Source organism: Somniosus microcephalus, chromosome 11, assembly GCF_052327205.1.
Source record: "Somniosus microcephalus isolate GS21.2 chromosome 11, FLI_Smic_1.0, whole genome shotgun sequence".
Lineage (NCBI taxonomy): Eukaryota > Metazoa > Chordata > Chondrichthyes > Squaliformes > Somniosidae > Somniosus > Somniosus microcephalus.
Window position 1 is genome coordinate 112,998,837 of NC_140997.1, and position 19,219 is coordinate 113,018,055.

A 19,219-nucleotide genomic window follows, 5' to 3' on the forward strand; every position below is an offset into this window, starting at 1 on the left:
GGGAGGCACAGTAAGTACTGCAGATGGGAACAGGAAGTTACAGAGGGACATAGACAGATTAAGTGAGTGGGTAAAACTGGCAAATGGAGTTCAATGTGAGGAAGTGTAAGATTATCCAATTTGGATCCAATAAAGACAAATCAGATTATTTTCTAAATAGTGAAAAATTAGGAACTATGGAGGAGCAGAGAGATTTGGGTGTCCATTTACACAATTTACTAAAAGCTAGTGGACAGGTACAAAAAGCAATCAACAAGGCTAATGGAATGTTACCCTTTATCTCAAGATAAATATAAAGGGGAGGAAGTTGTGCTTCAGTTGTTCAGAGCCTTGGTCATACCATATCTGGAGTACTGTGTTCAGTTCTGGGCACCGCACCTCAGGAAGGCTGTATTGGCCTTGGATGGGGCACTGCGCAGATTCACCAGAATGATACTGTGGCTTAAAGGGTTAAATTATGAGGACAGGTTGCATAAACTTGGGTTGTATTCCCTTGAATATAGAAGATTGGGGAATGATCTAATTGACGTGTTTAAATGATAAAAGAATTTCAATACGGTAGATACAGACAAACTATTTCATCTGGTGGGGGAATCCAGAACAAGGTGGCATCATAAATTTAGAACCAGACCATTCAGGAATGAAATCGGGCAGCAGTGCTTCACACAAAAGGTAATAGAAATCTAGAACTCTTCCCCAAAAGCTTGTGGATGCTGAAGGTCAATTGAACCTTTCAAGACTGAGATTGATAGATTTTTATTAGGTAAGAATAGTGTGCCAGTGCAGCCTTCGGTCGCCTGAGGAAGAGTGTGTTTGAAGACCAGGACCTCAAACCCGGCACTAAGCTTATGTTCTACAGAGCAGCAGTGATACCCGCCCTGCTGTATGCCTCAGAGACATCTACCATGTACAGCAGGCACCTCAAAGCACTGGAGAGGTACCACCACGCTGCCTCCGCAAGATCCTGCAAATCCATTGGCAGGATAGGTGCACCAACGTCAGTGTTCTGGCTCAGGCCAACATCCTCAGCATCGAAGCTTTGACCACGCTCAATCAGCTCCGAAGGACGGGTCACATTGTCTGCATGCCCGATACGAGACTCCCAAAACAAGCGCTCTACTCGGAGCTCCGGCACAGCAAGAGAGCCCCAGGTGGGCAGAGGAAACGCTTCAAGGACACCCTCAAAGCCTCCTTGAAAAAGTGTAACATCCCCATCGACACCTGGGAATCCCTGGCCCAAGACCGTACAAAGTGGAGGAGAAGCATCCGGGAAGGCACCAAATACCTCAAGTCTCTTCGCCGGGAGCAAGCGGAAGCCAAGCGCAGGCAGCGCAAAGAGCGCACGTCAACCCAAACACCCCACCCAACCGCCCCTTCAATCACCATCTGCCCCACCTGTGACAGAGACTGTAGGTCCCGCATTGGACTCATCAGTCACCTGTGAACTCATTTTTTAATGTGGAAGCAAGTCATCCTCTGTTCCAAGGGACTGCCTAAAAAGAATATCAAGGGATATGGAGCAAAGGCGAGTAAATGGAGTTGATGTAAAGATCAGCCATAATCCGATTGAAAGGCAGAACAGGCTCAAGGGGTTGAATGATCTCCCCCGTTCCTATGAGATGTTGTACAAGGAGTGTTTTCTTGGACAGTACTTGACTCCCAACGCATTGAAACATCAAATGATGCAAGTTAAATTTACTGTGATTGACAGTGTGTCCATTTGACTGCATTTTCACCTCAACAACAACAACTTGTGTATACATATAGCACCGTTAATGTAGTAAAATGTCCCAAGGTGCTCCACAGGAGCGTTATCAAATAAAATTTGACACCGAGCCATAAAGGAGATATTAGGGCAGATGAAAGGGGTAGGTTTTAAGGAGCATCTTAAAGGAGGAAAGTGAGGCAGAGAGGTTTATGGAGCGAATTCCAGAGCTTAGGGCCTAGGCTGCTGAAGGCACGGCCGCCAATGGTGGAGCGATTATAATCAGGGATGCTCAAGAGACCAGAATTAGAGGAGTGCAGATATCTCAGAGGGTTGTAGGATTGGAGGAGATTACAGAGATAAGGAGAGGCAAGGCCATGGAGGGATTTGAAAACAAGGATGAGAATTTTTAAATTGAGCCATTAACCAGGAGCCAAGGTCATCGAGCACAGGGGTGATGGGTGAACAGGACTTGCTGCGAGTTAGGACAAGGGCAGCAGAGTTTTGGAGGACCTCAGGTTTACGGAGGGTAGAATGTGGGAGGCCATCCAGGACTGCGTTGGAAAAGTCAGGTCTAGAGATAACAAAGGCATGGGTGAGGGTTTCAGCAGCGGATGAGCTGAGGCAAGGGCGGAGATATTATGGAGGTCACAATAGGCGGTCTTAGTCATGGCACAGATATGTGGTCGGAAGCTCATTTCAGGGTCAGATATGACACCAAGGTTGCGAACAGTGTGGTTTAGCCTCAGACAGATTTTAGGGAGAGGGATGGTGTCGGTGGCTAGGGAACGGAGTTTGTGGCAGGGACCAAAGGCAATGGTTTCGGACTTCCCAATATTTAGTTGGTGAAAATTTCTGCTCATCCAGAACTGGATGTTGGACAAGCAGACTGACAATTAAGAGAACGTGGAGGGGTCAAGAGAAGTGGTGGTGAGGTAGAGCTGGGTGTCGTCTGAGGAAGTTTGGCCTGGTGGGCTAGGGGAAGGAAGGGAAGTGGCAGAGGCAGCTGAACAGATGATATCAATCTTAGAGACAAAGAAGTCCATGAGCTCCTCACACTTGTTGTTGGAGGTGAGGGTGGAGGAGACTGGAGAGAGGGATTTAAGAAGACGGTTAGCAGTAGAGAATAGAAACCGGGGTTTTTTCTTTGCATTCCAGAATGATTCTGGAATAGTGAGCAATTTTGGCAGACGAGAGCAGGACCCAACAATGCTTTATGTGGTCCAGCCAGATCTGGCGGTGAATGGCTAAACCAGTTGTCCGTCATATCCGTTCAAGTCTGCGTCCCTTGGACTTAATGGGAGCGAAGGTGAGGGCCGTACCAAGGGGAACAGCCAGGGTGAGAGAGAGTAATTGTTTTAATATGGACTAGAGCATCAAAAGTGGAGGTAAGGGTGTGGTTGAGCAGATCGGTAGCTGCAGAAATGTCGTAGTGAATGGAGGGCCAAAGGTTGGACAGTTGGTATTTCATATGTGCAGTTGTAAGAGAGTTGGGAGAGAGTTTTTTCCAGGGGCGGACACAGAAGGAAGTAGGGTTGGGGGGCGGGGGAGGAGGGGAATGTGGGTGCGAAGCGATACGATGAAGTGGTCAGAGATGGTCTTATCTGCAATTGACACAATGGGAGTAGCAAGGTCATGAGAGATGGCAAGGTCGAGGGGGTGGCCGTGAATATGGGTTAGGGAGTTTATATGGAGGGAGAGATTAAGGGAGGCTCGGAGGCTAGTGAAATCAGAAGAGAGAGCATGATGAATTGAGATAAAGGTTGAAATCACCGAGGATGAGAAGTCGCTCGTGCTGAGGGAGGAAAGCAGTGAAGATATCTCGGTACAGGAAACTCTTTGGTATCCAGCACCGACGGGACCGGGATGGTGCCGGTTGATAAAAAAAAAATCCGGATAACGGAGAGGTATATCTACCGAGGCTATTTTTAACAAACAAAAATTAAAAAATCAAGAAATGTGCAGTATAATTGGGTACTCACCTACAGAATGTTGTGTCAAATGGATGGTGGAAGATGCTTGATTAAGTACAGTAATGCCAGTTGAGGGTAATCCATAACTGTTTAATCACTTAACAGTAAAACAAAACTTATAAACGACTGTATACTGTAGTTTTCGGAGTGAGAAAAGTGCCGGTTAAACGAGAGTTTCCTGTGATAACATTTTCATGGTACTTGGGTGGGTGGTAGAGAATGAGAATTTTAAATGAGATGAGAGGGGTGGAATAAGATGAGATGCACAAAGGAGGAGAAAGTGCCAGAGGAGTAGGGGAGACAGAGCAAGGTATGATTTGGCAATGAGAGCCACACTGCCACCACGGCGGTCTGGGCGAGGCAAGTGGTTGAAGGTATAGCCAGGCGCGGCTGTTTCATTTAAGGGTAAGGTGTCATCACCCCTCAGCCAAGTTTCCGTTAGGGCCATGATAGCGATGCAATCATCCACGATAAGCTCATGGATGGCAAGGGCTTTGTTCGCAAGTGAACGGACATTCTGTAGGGAGATGCGGAGTGGGTCGGTGATGGGTGACCCACTGCCAGCGTCCACAGTGTCAGCGCTGGGAGGGGTGAGTTGGACGGGGAGGAGATTGGCAAGATTAGCCCCCCGCGGGCGCGCTGGACGGGAAAGTCGGCGAGTGAGTAGGATGGGACAGTTGGGATTGCTACTCGTGAGGAGGCAGCGATGAGTGCCAGGGTGGGCCTTTTGGAGGGTGCAAAGAGAGGCACAGAGGGAAGCTGTAGGCTTATCTAAGAGGGAGTCGAGCCTGGGACAGCGGCAGGAGAGTAGGAAGGTGGAAGAGTAACGAAGGATTGGGGTAGGGATTTGGGAGGGTAGCGTATCCGAGAAAGGAGAGATGAAAGGAGGGATGAAGACAGCGGTCAGGGAGGAATGGAGAGAAAAGAAAAAGGGGGGAGAAAAAGTGGAAATACAGGTAGACTATCCTTTATCCGAAAACCTCGGGACCAGCCGTGTTTCGGTTTTCGGAGAATTTCGGATTTCGGAAGGTGGGTCGGCGGGGGGTCGTGCGCACGACTCACGCTGACGCGCAGCGTAAGTCGTGCGCATGACCCCCCGCGGACCCCCGCCGGCGCCGACCTCCTCCCCCGCCGACCCCGACGACTTGGGGTCGGCGGGGGTCCGCGGGGGTCGGGGTCGGCGGGGGGTTGTGCGCATGACTTACGCTGACGCTCAGCGTAAGTCGGCGGGGGTCGGGGTCGGGGCCGGCGGGGGGGTCGGGGCCGGCGGGGGTCCGCGGGGGTAAGGGCCGGCCGGGGGTCGGGGCCGGCGGGGGTCCGCAGGGGGGTCGGCGGGGGTCGGGGCCGGCGGGGGTCCACGGGGGTCGGGGCCCGCGGGGGGTCGTGCGCACGACTTACGCTGGACTTACGCTGAACAAAAAAACCTTCGGTTTTTAGAGGGTTTCGGTTTTCGGAAGTTCGGATAAAGGGTAGTCTACCTGTATAAGTAAATGGCTCGAATCCAGAGCGCCAGCCAAAGTGCGCACATGACGCAGGGAAAAGCTCAGGTTACATAAGCCTGATAATGTAGCAATTATAGGGATGCATATTTCCTGGTAGTAGCGGGAAATAGGTTGGGGTCCAGAGTCAAAGTCAGAGGTCCCATGGAGGGACAAAGGCGACGTAGGCAAGGTGGAGCCGGCACGGAACATCGACGAACCGCTGTCCAAATTCGGAGACAGATGTAGCAGGGGAGTGAAGTCTAGAAGCTATTTGAAGGATAGCGATGTCGCCAAGAGGCTGCATGTAGAATTGTGCCAAGTATTCCAGAGTAGGCTGAAATTATGTCTCGTAAAATGCCACCCAAACTTCAAATGGAGGCGTCAGACTCCTTGGAGCACCCTTCCTTCCACCTGCTGAGCCTTTTAGCCCGTCCCTAGGGTCTTTGTCAGTGGAATATTTCTGGGTGGAAAATTTTAATTTGCAAAATTTATTTGTCACTTTTTTTTTAATTGAAAAACTTTAAAGAAATTAGAAAATGTCCTCCCTTCACAAAAGAAAATACCATTTTATGTTCCTGTTTGTAAGAGAAATGCCGCTGTGGGGGGTGGTACTTGGAAGGGGCTGCAGCTTTAACCTCTCCCCACGCTGCTGAGTGGCTGATCATTGCTGAGTAGAGAGGGGAGTTTCTGCTGGAGAATTAACCCTGGACATCTCCTGTACCTTCTTACAACTTCTTACAACAGTTTAGAGCTGCATCTGTGGCGGCCTGAGAGCAAACCAGCTGCAGTCAATGCATGGCTAGGAGAGCCAAAGAGATGGGGAATAAAACAGAGATATTCATTGCTGCTCAAACACTGGAAATCGCCTACCAGCACAAGTTACCCGAACAGTTGGGTTGAATGATGTGTGTACACTATATGGCTAGTGACTTGTCACTGGCCAGAAATAAGGAACTGGCAGAGGCATTAAACAAATACTTTGTATCTGTCTTCACAGTAGAGGATACACAAAAGCATACTAGAAATAGTGGAGCGCCAAGGGTCTAATGAGAGTGAGGAACTTAAAACTTAAAGTAATTACTATTAGTAAAGAAAAAATATTGGAGAAATTAATGGGGCTTGTTGTATGAACGCATTCAAGCATAGAACCAGGCAGACAGGCTTCTAACTACGATGTTCTCTTTATTGGTAAAATGGCTGACTGCTGCGTTCCCGGGTAATTCCCATAATGCAATGCACATTGCATTATCGTATTTACTGGTGTTAAACTCGCACATTACATTACCGTATTGACTGGTGTCAAACTCGCAATCAATACACGACATCCCCCTTTTCCTTGGAAACAAATAGTTGCTTACAATAACACTGCATAACTTATTTGGTTTATAAACTTTTTACAAACTTGTGTCTTACCACACAACTAAATAATTCCCAGGTTTAAACATTTAACATCACCCATGCAGTTCTCGCACAGTTTATGTTGTGACATAATCAGACAGTCTTTGGGGTTTTCTTTTAACCCTTTGAGGTCTGGCTGTATTGGGTATGTCTGACATGTTGGTGTCAGTGGGTATTGCCTGTGTCACAGTGGTATGTGTGTCAGGGTCTACTATACTGTCCTCAGTCCCTTGTGTTTCCTCCTGCTCATGGAGTGTCTCCTTTGGTCCATTGGTTCTGTATTACTTCACAAACGTAGTGCTTCTCGAGTAGCGTGCTCCTTCTGGAGATTCCACTACTACTTGACTCCCTGTTTTACTCAAAACTTTGTGCGGTGTGGCACTAAAAGGAGTGGTGAACTTGTCCACTTTGTCCTGCCGTACCAGCACCGTGTCGCCAACTTCCACCTCTGAGTATTGTGTTCTCCGCTGTTCATCTGCGTACAGTTTGGACTTGCCTTTTTGTTCTGCGTCCCGGTCACGTACTTCCATGTCTGCGCGCGACTCTGTGATGTCTGGCAGCTTTCCCCTCATTTTCCGTTTAAAGAGCAGCTCTGCTGGGCTCTTTCCTGTCGTGGCATGGTCAATGCTCCTGTACACAGTCACATATTTTCTAAGTTCACGTTTCCAATCTAGTCCTTCTGACTGAGCAATTCTGATTCTCTTCATCAGCGATGCATTCTGGCGCTCGACTTCTCCGTTAGCCTGAGCCCATTTTGCTGTCGTTTTCAGGTGTTTGATCCCGTTGTTTTCTCAGTATTCTTTGAATAATTCAGATCTGAATTGGGGACCATTATCAGATTTGCAGGTGATTGGCAAACCATGACGGCTGAAGATTGACTCTAAACTATCAATAACCTCCTCTGTTGTTGTGGAGGTCATGATGTCGTATTCATAGTAGCAACTATAATAATCAACTACCACAAGAATGGAGTGGTTGGATGGCAAGGGTCCCAGTAAGTCTATAGCTACATCCTGCCAGGGGCCCTCCGGTAATGGTGTTGGTCTCAACGGTTCAGGTGGGTCTGACAGCCGTGGCACGCTTTACAGTGTTTTTCAGCTGCCTTGTCCATGCCAGGCCACCAAACCTTGGTTCTGAGATGTTGCTTTGTTCCAACTATTCCCAAGTGTCCTTCATGTGCTAACACCAGGGCTCGTGCGTGTAACACTGTGGGTAGCACGATGCGTGTTCCCCGAAGAACTAGGTACCCCACTACGCACAGCTCGTTTGCAATTGCTGCATAAGCTTTACAGTTCTCAAAATGTCCGTTTGTGATTGCCTTCCGTACCTCAATCAGCTCTGGGTCGGTAGCAGAGGCTTCCTCCACCTCTCTAGTAGTGCGTGCTTTTGGTGTGGCACTCACAGCTACAAATCTCACGTATTCATCTGAGCCATGAGAATGTCTCTCCTGTTTTGCTGTCTCCCCCAGCAATCGTGACAGTGGTTGTTTTGCTTGCCTGGAATGTGTATCACCTTAAAATCGTACAGCTGTAATCCAAGTACCCATCTCTCTAAAATAACAACAGAAAATGCTGGAAAAACTCAGCAAGTCAGGCAACATCCGTGGAGAGAAATTTGAGTTGACGTTTCAGGTTTGACCCTTCTTCAAAACTGGAGAGAAAAGGAACTAGATCGAAGGCAGGGCTGCGATCGGACAAAAGAATTAAAGAACCAAAAGAAGTAAAAGAGATTAGAAGCTAGACGAGATGGTAATAGGCTGTGATTAGGTGTAAAGTGTACTGGCAGGGCAAAAGATAGCTGCCAGGTGTGAGAGAGAAACAAAAGGAAAGGGGGGGGGGGAAAGGAAAGGAGTGGAAAAATATAAGTGAAAATGAAATAGGGGCCGAGGTTATGATCTGAAATTGTTGAACTCGATATTGAGACCGGAAGGCTGCAGACTGCCTAATCGGAAGATGAGGTGCTGTTCCTCGAGTTTACGTTGAGCTTCCGTGGAACAGTACAAGAGGCCAAGGACGGTGAGGTCCGAGTGGGAATGGAGCGGTGAATTGAAATGACAGGCGACCGGAAGCTCGGGGTCACCCTTACGGACTGAACGGAGGTGTTCCGCAAAGCGGTCACCCAATCTGCGTTTGGTCTCCCCAATGTAGAGGAGACCGCATCGTGAGCAGCGAATACAGTATACTAGATTGCGAGAAGTACAAGTAAATCGCTGTTTCACCTGGAAGGGGTGTTTGGGGCCCTGGACAGTGGGGAGGGGGGAGGTATAGGGGCAGGTGTTACATCTCCTCCGCTTGCACGGGAAGGTGCCAGGCGAAGGGGAAGGGCTGTTTGGGGTGATAGAGGAGTGGACTAGGGTGTCTCGGAGAGAGCGGTCCCTGCGGAATGCTGAAAGGGGAGGGGAGGGGAAGATACGTTTGGTGGTGGGATCACTTTGGAGGTAGCGGAAATGCCGGAGGATGATCCGTTGAATGTGGAGGCTGGTGGGGTGAAAGGTGAGGACAAGGGGAACCCTATCGTGGTTCCGGGAGGGAGGGGCAGGGGTGAGGGCAGAGGTGCGGGAGATAGAACTGACACGGTCGAGGGCAGTGTCAACCACGGTAGAGGGGAATCCTCGGTTGCGGAAAAAGGAAGACATGTCTGAAGCACTGGTGTGGAAGGTGGCATCGTCGGAGCAGATACGGCGGAGGCGGAGAAACTGGGAGAATGGAATAGAGTCCTTACAGGAAGCGGGGTGGGAGGAAGTGTAGTCCAGGTAGCTGTGGGAGTCAGTGGGCTTGTAGTAAATATTGGTTGATAACCTATCCCCAGAGATGGAGATGGAGAAGTCGAGGAAGGGAAGAGTCAGAGATGGACCATGTGAAGGTGAGGGAAGGGTGGAAATTGGAGGCAAAGTGAATGAAATTGTCAAGTTCGGGGCGAGAGCAGGAAACGGCACCGATACAGTCATCAATGTATCGGAAAAAGAGGTGAGGGAGGGGACCCGAGTAGGACTGGAACAAAGATTGTTCCACATAGCCCAGTCCTACTCGGGTCCCCTCCCTCACCTCTTTTTCCGATACATTGATGACTGTATCGGTGCCGTTTCCTGCTCTCGCCCCGAACTTGACAATTTCATTCACTTTGCCTCCAATTTCCACCCTTCCCTCACCTTCACATGGTCCATCTCTGACTCTTCCCTTCCTCGACTTCTCCATCTCCATCTCTGGGGATAGGTTATCAACCAATATTTACTACAAGCCCACTGACTCCCACAGCTACCTGGACTACACTTCCTCCCACCCCGCTTCCTGTAAGGACTCTATTCCATTCTCCCAGTTTCTCCGCCTCCGCCGTATCTGCTCCGACGATGCCACCTTCCACACCAGTGCTTCAGACATGTCTTCCTTTTTCCGCAACCGAGGATTCCCCTCTACCGTGGTTGACACTGCCCTCGACCGTGTCAGTTCTATCTCCCGCACCTCTGCCCTCACCCCTGCCCCTCCCTCCCGGAACCACGATAGGGTTCCCCTTGTCCTCACCTTTCACCCCACCAGCCTCCACATTCAACGGATCATCCTCCGGCATTTCCGCTACCTCCAAAGTGATCCCACCACCAAACGTATCTTCCCCTCCCCTCCCCTTTCAGCATTCCGCAGGGACCGCTCTCTCCGAGACACCCTAGTCCACTCCTCTATCACCCCAAACAGCCCTTCCCCTTCGCCTGGCACCTTCCCGTGCAAGCGGAGGAGATGTAACACCTGCCCCTATACCTCCCCCCTCCCCACTGTCCAGGGCCCCAAACACCCCTTCCAGGTGAAACAGCGATTTACTTGTACTTCTCGCAATCTAGTATACTGTATTCGCTGCTCACGATGCGGTCTCCTCTACATTGGGGAGACCAAACGCAGATTGGGTGACCGCTTTGCGGAACACCTCCGTTCAGTCCGTAAGGGTGACCCCGAGCTTCCGGTCGCCTGTCATTTCAATTCACCGCTCCATTCCCACTCGGACCTCACCGTCCTTGGCCTCTTGTACTGTTCCACGGAAGCTCAACGTAAACTCGAGGAACAGCACCTCATCTTCCGATTAGGCAGTCTGCAGCCTTCCGGTCTCAATATCGAGTTCAACAATTTCAGATCATAACCTCGGCCCCTATTTCATTTTCACTTATATTTTTCCACTCCTTTCCTTTCCCCCCCCCCCTTTCCTTTTGTTTCTCTCTCACACCTGGCAGCTATCTTTTGCCCTGCCAGTACACTTTACACCTAATCACAGCCTATTACCATCTCGTCTAGCTTCTAATCTCTTTTACTTCTTTTGGTTCTTTAATTCTTTTGTCCGATCGCAGCCCTGCCTTCGATCTAGTTCCTTTTCTCTCCAGTTTTGAAGAAGGGTCAAACCCGAAACGTCAACTCAAATTTCTCTCCACGGATGTTGCCTGACTTGCTGAGTTTTTCCAGCATTTTCTGTTGTTATTTCGGATTTCCAACATCTGCAGTATTTTGCTATCGTACCCATCTCTCTATACGGGCACAGGGTTTAGAGTGTGGGCCGTATATCACTTGTAATGGCTTATGGTCAGTTACCAAGTTAAATTTTCGGCCATACACATATGGATGCAGCCTCTCACAAGCCCATACAAGAGCTAAGGCCTCTCTCTCTGTTTGAGAGTATTTTTCCCCTCAGTCTGTTAAACTACAACTTACATAGCATATTGGCACCTCTTGTCCCTGTTGGCCCTGAACTAGTACTGCGCCTAAACCTACAAGACTGGCGTCTGCTATCACCTTGGTTGGTGCGTCCTTATCAAAATATGCTAAAGTGCCGGTTCTGGCCAACTCTTCCTTGAATGCACTGAATGATGTCTCTGTTGTGATCCAAATTTAAATGGTGTGCCTTTTCTCGTCAGGCATCGCAGTGGCTCTGATAGCGTTGCAAACTGTGGGATGAATCTGCTACTGTACCGAACGAGTCCCAAGAAACTCCTCACCTCTGTAGCATTCTCTGGTTCCCGAGCTTCTGCCACCGCTCGCACTCTCTCTGCTGTTGGTCCGATGCCCTTTTCAGACAATAGGATTCCCATGAAAATCAATCGGTCCATGTTGAATTGGCACTTCTCTGAGTTTAATGTCAGTCCACTTTCCATTAGTCTGGTCATGACAGCGTGCAGGCGTCTGTCGTGCGTTTCCTGGTCGTGTGCATGCATGATAATGTCGTCTGAGATGTTTTCAACACCCTCTATTCCAGCTAAGGCATTAGCTGTCTCGTGCTGATATTGCGCACTAGCTGAAGATACACCGAATATCAGCCTCTTGTACCTGTATACTCCGTTATAAGTACTGCAAACGTTGTGATTTCTCGTGACTCGGGTCAGTTCTAGCTGGTGATAACCCTATTTCAGGTCTAGTTTACTAAACACCATCGAGCCATTCATACCTTGGAGTATCTCATCAACGGTGGGGATTGGATATCGTTCCCTCACTATTGCCTGGTTTGCTCGTCTCATGTCTAGGCATAACCTTACATCCTTATCCGCTTTTGGTACAATAACCACAGGATTTACCCATGGGGTGGGACCAGTTACAGGTTCGATAATGTCCATGTCCCTCAATTGTTTTATTTTGGCCTCTACTGCCCCCCTTAAGTTGAATGGTATACGCCTGAGTGGCTGGGCCACAGGCTTCACTTGTGGGTCGATATACAAACTGATCTGTTTTGTGTTCAGCCTTCCTACTCCCTGGAACACCTTTGGATACCGCTGTTCTAGTAGCTGTCTTACATCTACATAGCTGAGACATCTGCGCCTATTTTTAAAACTCCCAGTTTCATGGCTGTCTCCCTTCCTAGCAACGGCTCTCCATGGCCTTTAACCACAATGAACTCCGCCTGCTCAGTTCTCTTACCTATTGTAATCCCACATGTGAATACACCTTTAACTGACAGTGGTCGGCTAGAAGCATAAGAGAATAACTTTCTCTCTGTCTTAGGGACATGTGACTGACACTTAATGTGTTCTGACTTTAGCCCTTCCCATGTATTCTTATCTATCACATTATTAGTTGCACCCGAATCAATTAACATTCTCCGGTTTACTCCCCCCACACAAAAGGTAAGTCTCTCTGTCCCATTATTTCCGGTAACAGCAAATGCAAAGTTATTTTGTTCCTCTACATTGTTCACACTGTGTTTCTTTGTACCCTTTGTGCGGCATACTTTGGAGAAATTATCCTTTCCCTTGCACTTATGACACGTTTGTCCGCGTGCTGGGCATTTCGGATCTCTGCCCATGTGGTCTGTGTGTCCACATCTGTAACATTTCCTTTCGTTCCTATCGCCATTTCCCTTTGGTTTCTCTGTCGAGCTTTTCACATAATACCCTCTTTTCTGTGTAACACAACGAACAGTATCTGTCTCCGCCTTCTCTGTACATGACATGGCTGACATCTGCTCCTCGACGTTTTCACATTGTGAGGCCAGTTGTAATGTGCGGGCGAGCGTTAGACCATGCCCTTCCTCTAGCAATTGCCTCCGCACATAGGCTGACGTGCACCTACTCAGGATAGCGTCTCTTATTTGATTATCCGCACCCCCCCCAAAAGCACAGTCTTTAGCAGCCTGCCGCAAGCGAGTAGCAAATTGTTGTACAGTCTCACCTGCCTTCTGGGACAACTTATGAAAAGTCTGTCTAGCAAATGCTGCATTGACCTGGGGCACGAAATAGTGATTCAAAGCACTAACCGCCACCGTGTAGTCTGCTGGCTCTCCTGTGTCCGGCAGAGTCGAAAAGATATCCTGGACATCTGGTCCTGCTAGGTGTAGAAGTAGAGCTCTTCTCATCTGCTTTGTGGCAGCTGTAGAGGTATCGTCGATAATGAGTCGTTTGCCGTCGGCATAAAGCTCAAAAGACATTAACCACCTCGTCCATCTTGGACCCAACGTGGCTGGCTCGGCGAAGCGTGCAAAATTTTGAATGCCGGTCTTCTCCATCCTAGCTAACTAAAACTTGGGCAACCAACTATTTAAAATGATTCCGTTCGTTATCCTCGTCGCCAATGTTGTGTGAACGCATTCAAGCATAGAACCAGGCAGACAGGCTTCTAACTACGATGTTCTCTTTATTGATAAAATGGCTGACTGCTGCTTTCCTGGGTAATTCCCATAATGCAATGCACATTACATTACTGTATTTACTGGTGTTAAACTCGCACATTACATTACCGTATTGACTGGTGTCAAACTCGCATTCAATACACGACAGGACTAAATGCCGACAGATCCCCTGGATGGCCTACATCCTAGGGTTCTAAAAGAGGTGGCTGCAGAGATGGTGGATGCATTGGTTGTGATCTTCCAAAATTCCCTAGATTCTGGAATGGTCCCAGTGGATTGCAAGGTAGCCAATGTAACCCCGCTATTCAAGAAAGGAGGCAGAAAGAAAACAGGGAACTACAGGCCAGTTAGCCTGACATCAATTGTCGGGAAAATGCAGGAATCCATTATTAAGGAAGTGGTAACAGGGCACTTAGAAAACCATAACATGATTAAGCAGTCAACATGATTTTATGAAAGGGAAATAGTGTTTGACAAATCTATTAGAGATTTTTGGAGGATGTAGCTAGCAGCGTAGATAAAGGGGAACCTGTAGGTGTAAAATATTTGGGTTTTCAAAAGACATTCGATAAGGTGCCTCACGAAAGGCTGTTGCACAAGATAAGGGCTCATGGGGTTGAGGATAATATATTAGCATGGATAGAGGATTAGTTAAAGGACAGAAAACAGAGTACGAATAAATGGGTCATTTTCAGGTTGGCAGACTGTTACTGTTACTAGTGGGATTGGGCCTCAGCTATTTACAATCTATATTAATGACTTAGATGAAGTGCAATGTATCCAAGGATGAGAGTGTAGTCCTATGAGGAGAGATTGAATAGATTTAGGACTATACTCTCTGGAGTTTAGAAGAATGAGAGGTGATTTCATTGAAACATAAGATTCTGAAGGGGATTGACAGGGTAGATGCTGAGAGGCTGTTTCCCCTGACTGGAGTGTCTAGAACTAGGGGGTCGTATTCTCAGGATAAGGGGTCGGCCATTTAAGACTGAGATGAGGAGAAATTTCTTCACTCAGAGGGTTGTGAATCTTTGGAATTCTCTACCCCAGAGGACTGTGGATGCTCAGTCTTTGAGTATATTAAAGGCAGAGATTGAAAGATTTTTGGACTCTAGGGGAATCAAGGGAGATGAGGATCGGGTGGAAAAGTGGAGTTGAAGTCAAAGATCAGCCATGATCTTATTAAATAACGGAGCAGGCTCTAGGGGCCTTATGGCCTACTCCTGCTCCTATTTCTTATGCTTTTTGTAACCCAATTTTGTCACTGCCTCTGTGATGACCTACAAAATTGCAGTAGCCTGGCAGCAAATCACACAGCACGTGATGAGGGTGCAAACGTGTTATCTCACAGCAGTTCCTCTGCCATATCCACCAAACGCGTTCAGGTATAGCTGGTGAGAAAATACTTGATTCCTGGGACAACAGCTGCTGCAAGGCATTACCTGGCGGCTGGAGATGAGAATGCACATGTATGAGAACAAACGGAGTTTCTTTGGTGCCAATATGGTTCCCATTTTCAAAAAAGGCAACAAATCAAACCTATTCGTCTTACATTAGCAATTAGCAAAATAATCGAATCCATTACTAGGAGCAGACTTCAGGTACACCAATATGAAACCATCTCTTAAGTGACAGCCAACTTGGTTTTAGAAAGGAAGTCTGGCTGGTTCAACCGTCTTGATGTGATATTACTGCAGATTAATAAGATACGGATATGTAAATTCTGCATTTGCCTTGTTCCCCATCCCAGTTCATTATCTCACATGAGTAAGGGCATGCTTCCCCACCGAGAGTGAGAGGAAACAAATCAGAGGCTGCAGTTCCCCAGTCTGGTTTTGTGACATGAACCCATTGTGAAAGGAGCATTGCCATCCAAATTCTCAGTGAAATTTAGCAAATTTTGCGAGTGTACAAGAACAGGATTGCAGGAGCTCTGTAGGGCGGTTTTCATGGTCAGAGAATGGTACAGGATGTACGGACATAAAAAAGACATCTCCAGTTTAATGTCTTTAATAACCATGATTAATGGACAATAGGACAGCGATACTTTGGGACCTTGCAGTAACCTGTTGAAATTAAATGCACCATCCCTTTAATTAAAACTTAGATTGTTTGCAGAACAGGTGGAGTTACCAGTTCAGTTAGCAATGTGGAAAAGTTGTTGGCATCAAAGAGGCGGGTTTCATCTGGGTCTTGCAGGAATATTCAGTAGTCCAGTCCAGTGATGACACAGATCTCATTAGTCTTTTTTTTCCTGCATTATTTTTTTGCAGCAAGGAGGCTCAGATTTCGTCCCTGTGATTGTGAATAGGGAAGTTCTGCAGTCAATGAGCAGGAGAGATGTTCTGATCAAACGCTGGCCAAAGCCGTTAAGGTGGCACTACTATCGATCGCTGTTACCTGATGTCTCCATCACAATGTGCCCTACATGTTTCCAGGTGGGAATGTCTGCATTTTTTTACACTTTATCTCTTGTTACACCCCTCTCACCACTCCTTCAAAATTCTTGTTGTCCACCATCCCCCCCAGTCACACCCAAGTTTCTTCCAGAGATATCCTCCCTCCTTTCCTCCCTGATCCTCTGCGCTGAGCGACTCTTCATACTCAGCCATTAGAATTCTTATATCAGCTCCCTTTGACACCTCTCCTATGGATTCATTGCTCTCCTGTCCTGCCTACACACCTTCCTCCATATTACATAAGACGTAGGAGCAGAAGTAGGTAATTTGGCCCCTTGAGCCTGCTCCGCCATTCAATAAGATCATGGCTGATCTGATCTTGGCCTCAACTCCACTTCCCTGCCCGCTCCCCATAACCCTTGACTCCCTTACCTTTCAAAAATCTGTCTCTCTCCACCTTAAATATATTCAATAACCCAGCCTCCACAGCTCTCTGGGGAAGAGAATTCCAAAGATTCACAACCCTCTGAGAGAAGAAATTCCTCCTCATTTCCGATTTAAAAGGGTGCCCCCTTATTCTGAAATTATGCCCCCTAGTTCTAGATTCCCCAACGAGGGGAAACATCCTCTCTGCATCTACCTTGTGAAGCCCCTTCAGAATCTTATATGTTTCAATAAGCTCCTCTCTCATTCTTTTAAACTCCAATGAATATAGGCCCAACCTGCTCATCCTTTCTTCATAAGACAACCCCTTCATCTCCGGAATCAACCTCGTGAACATTCTCTGAACTGCCTCCAATGCAAATATATCCCTCCTTAAATAAGGAGACCAAAACTGTACGCAGTACTCCAGGTGTGGTCTTACCAACGCCCTGTACAGTTGTAGCAAGACACCTACTTTTATAATCCACCCCCTTGTAATAAAGGACAACATTTCATTTGCCTTCCTAATTACTTGCTGTACCTGCATGCCAACATTTTGTGTTTCATGTACAAGGACCCCCAGCTCCCTCTACATCAGCATTTTGTAATCTCTCCCCATTTAAATAATAATTTGCTTTTTTATTTTTCCTACCAAAGTGGATAACTTCGCATTTTCCCACATTAAACTCCATCTGCCAGATTTTATGCTCACTCAGCCTATCTATATCTTTGCGTCCTCCACACAATTTGCTTTCCCACCTATATTTGTATCATCAGCAAATTTGGCTACATTACACTAAGTCCCTTCATCCAAGTCATTAATATCGATTGTAAATAGTTGAGGTCCCAGCACTGATCCCTGCGGCACCTCACTAGTTACAGTTTGCCAACCTGAAAATTACCCATTTATCCCGACTCTGTTTTCTGTTAGCCAATCCTCTATCCATGCTAATATATTACCCCCAACCCCGTGAGCTCTTATCTTGTGTCGTAACTTTTTCTGTGGCACCTTATCAAATGCCTTCTGGAAATCCAAATACATGACATCTACTGGTTCCCTTTTATCCACCCTGCTCGTTACATCCTCAAAGAATTCCAGCAAATTTGTCAAACATGATTTCCCTTTCATAAAACCATGCTGACTCTGCTTGACTATAATATGATTTTCTAAATGTCCTGCTACCGCTTCCTTAATGATGGACTCCAGCATTTTCCCAAAGACAGATGTCAGGCTAACTGGTCGATAATTGCCTGCTTGCTGTCTCCGTCCTTTCTTAAATAGGGACGTTACAGTTGCAGTTTTCCAGTCCGCTGGGACCTCTCCAAAATCCAGGGAATTTTGGTAGATTACAACCAATGCATCCACTATCTCTGCAGCCACCTCTTTTAAGACTCTAGGATGCAGGCCATCGGGTCCAGGGGACTTATCCACCTTTAGTCCCATCAGTTTGTCTAGTACTTTCTCTCTAGTGATAGTGATTGTTTTAAGTTCCCCCCCTCACCCCAATAGCCCCTTGATTATCCATTATTGGGATGCTTTTAGTGTCTTCTACTGTGAAGACCGATACACAATATTTGTTCAAAGTCTCTGCCATTTCCCTCTTTCCCATTATTAGTTCCCCAGACTCATCCTCTAGGGGAACAACGTTTACTTTTTATATACCTGTAGAAGCTCTTACTGTTTGTTTTTATATTTCTTGCTAGCTTACTCTCATAAGCTATCTTCTCTCTCTTTATCATTTTTTTAGTCGTCCTTTGCTGGTTTTTAAAAAATTTCTCAATCCTCTGGCCTTTCACTATTCTTCCCAACATTGTATACTTTTTTTTTCAATTTGATACCATCCTTTACTTCCTTAGATAGCCATGGATGGTTCATCCTTCTCTTCGAGTCTTTCTTTCTCACTGGAATATATCTTTGCTGAGATAAATGTTTGCCACTGCTTTTCTACAGTCTTACCCTGTACTATATTTTCCCAGTCCACTTTAACCAAGTCTGCCTTCATACCTTTGTTTAAGTTCAGGACAGTAGTTTGAGGCCTAGCTTTCTCACCCTCAAACTGAATTTGAAATTTTACCATGCTTTGATCACTCTTCCCAAGAAGATCCTTCACTTCGAGATCATTAATTAATCTAGCCTCGTTACACATTACCAGATCTAAAATAGTCTTCTCCCTGGTTGGTTCCACAACGTATAGTTCCAAGAAACCATCCCGTATACACTCTAAGAACTCTTCCTCAAGTGTTGCTTTGTCCAATCAATATGAAGATTAAAATCTCCCATGATTATAGCCGTATCTTTCTTACAAGCCTCTATTATTTCTTGATTTATTCTCTTTCCTACCCTGTGGCTACTGTTTGGGAGCCTGTAGACCACTCCCACCAGTAACTTCTTACCCTTATTATTTCTTATCTCCACCCAAACTGATTCTACGTCTTGATCTTCTAGGCCAATATCATTTCTCATTACTGCACTGATCTCATCCCTTATTAACAGCTACACCACCTCCTTTTCCTTTCTGCCTATCCTTACGAAATGGCAAATACCCCTGAATATTCAGTTCCCAGCCTTGGTTACCTTGCAACCACGTCTCTGTAATGGCTATCAGATCATACCCATTTATTTCTATTTATGCTGTCAACTCATCTATCTTGTTACGAATGCTGCGTGCTTTTAATTTAGTCTTTTTACCATTTTTCCCTACTCTGACCTCTCTTTCTGACGCACTCGTATGTGTATACGCTCTGTCCCTT

The 19,219-nt window shown here is 46.9% G+C and overlaps 1 protein-coding gene across 3 annotated transcripts in view; it reads left to right on the top strand.

The window, feature by feature from the left end:
* Window positions 1-19,219, top strand: part of LOC147110830 (intraflagellar transport protein 122 homolog) — a 46,681-nt gene that overhangs the window by 21,274 nt on the left and 6,188 nt on the right. For all 3 annotated transcript variants that reach the window (XM_086001193.1, XM_086001192.1, XM_086001194.1), the window contains exon 5: window positions 15,920-16,084. In XM_086001193.1, the coding sequence (XP_085857319.1) occupies window positions 15,920-16,084 (165 nt within the window). The remainder of the gene's footprint in view (window positions 1-15,919; window positions 16,085-19,219) is intronic.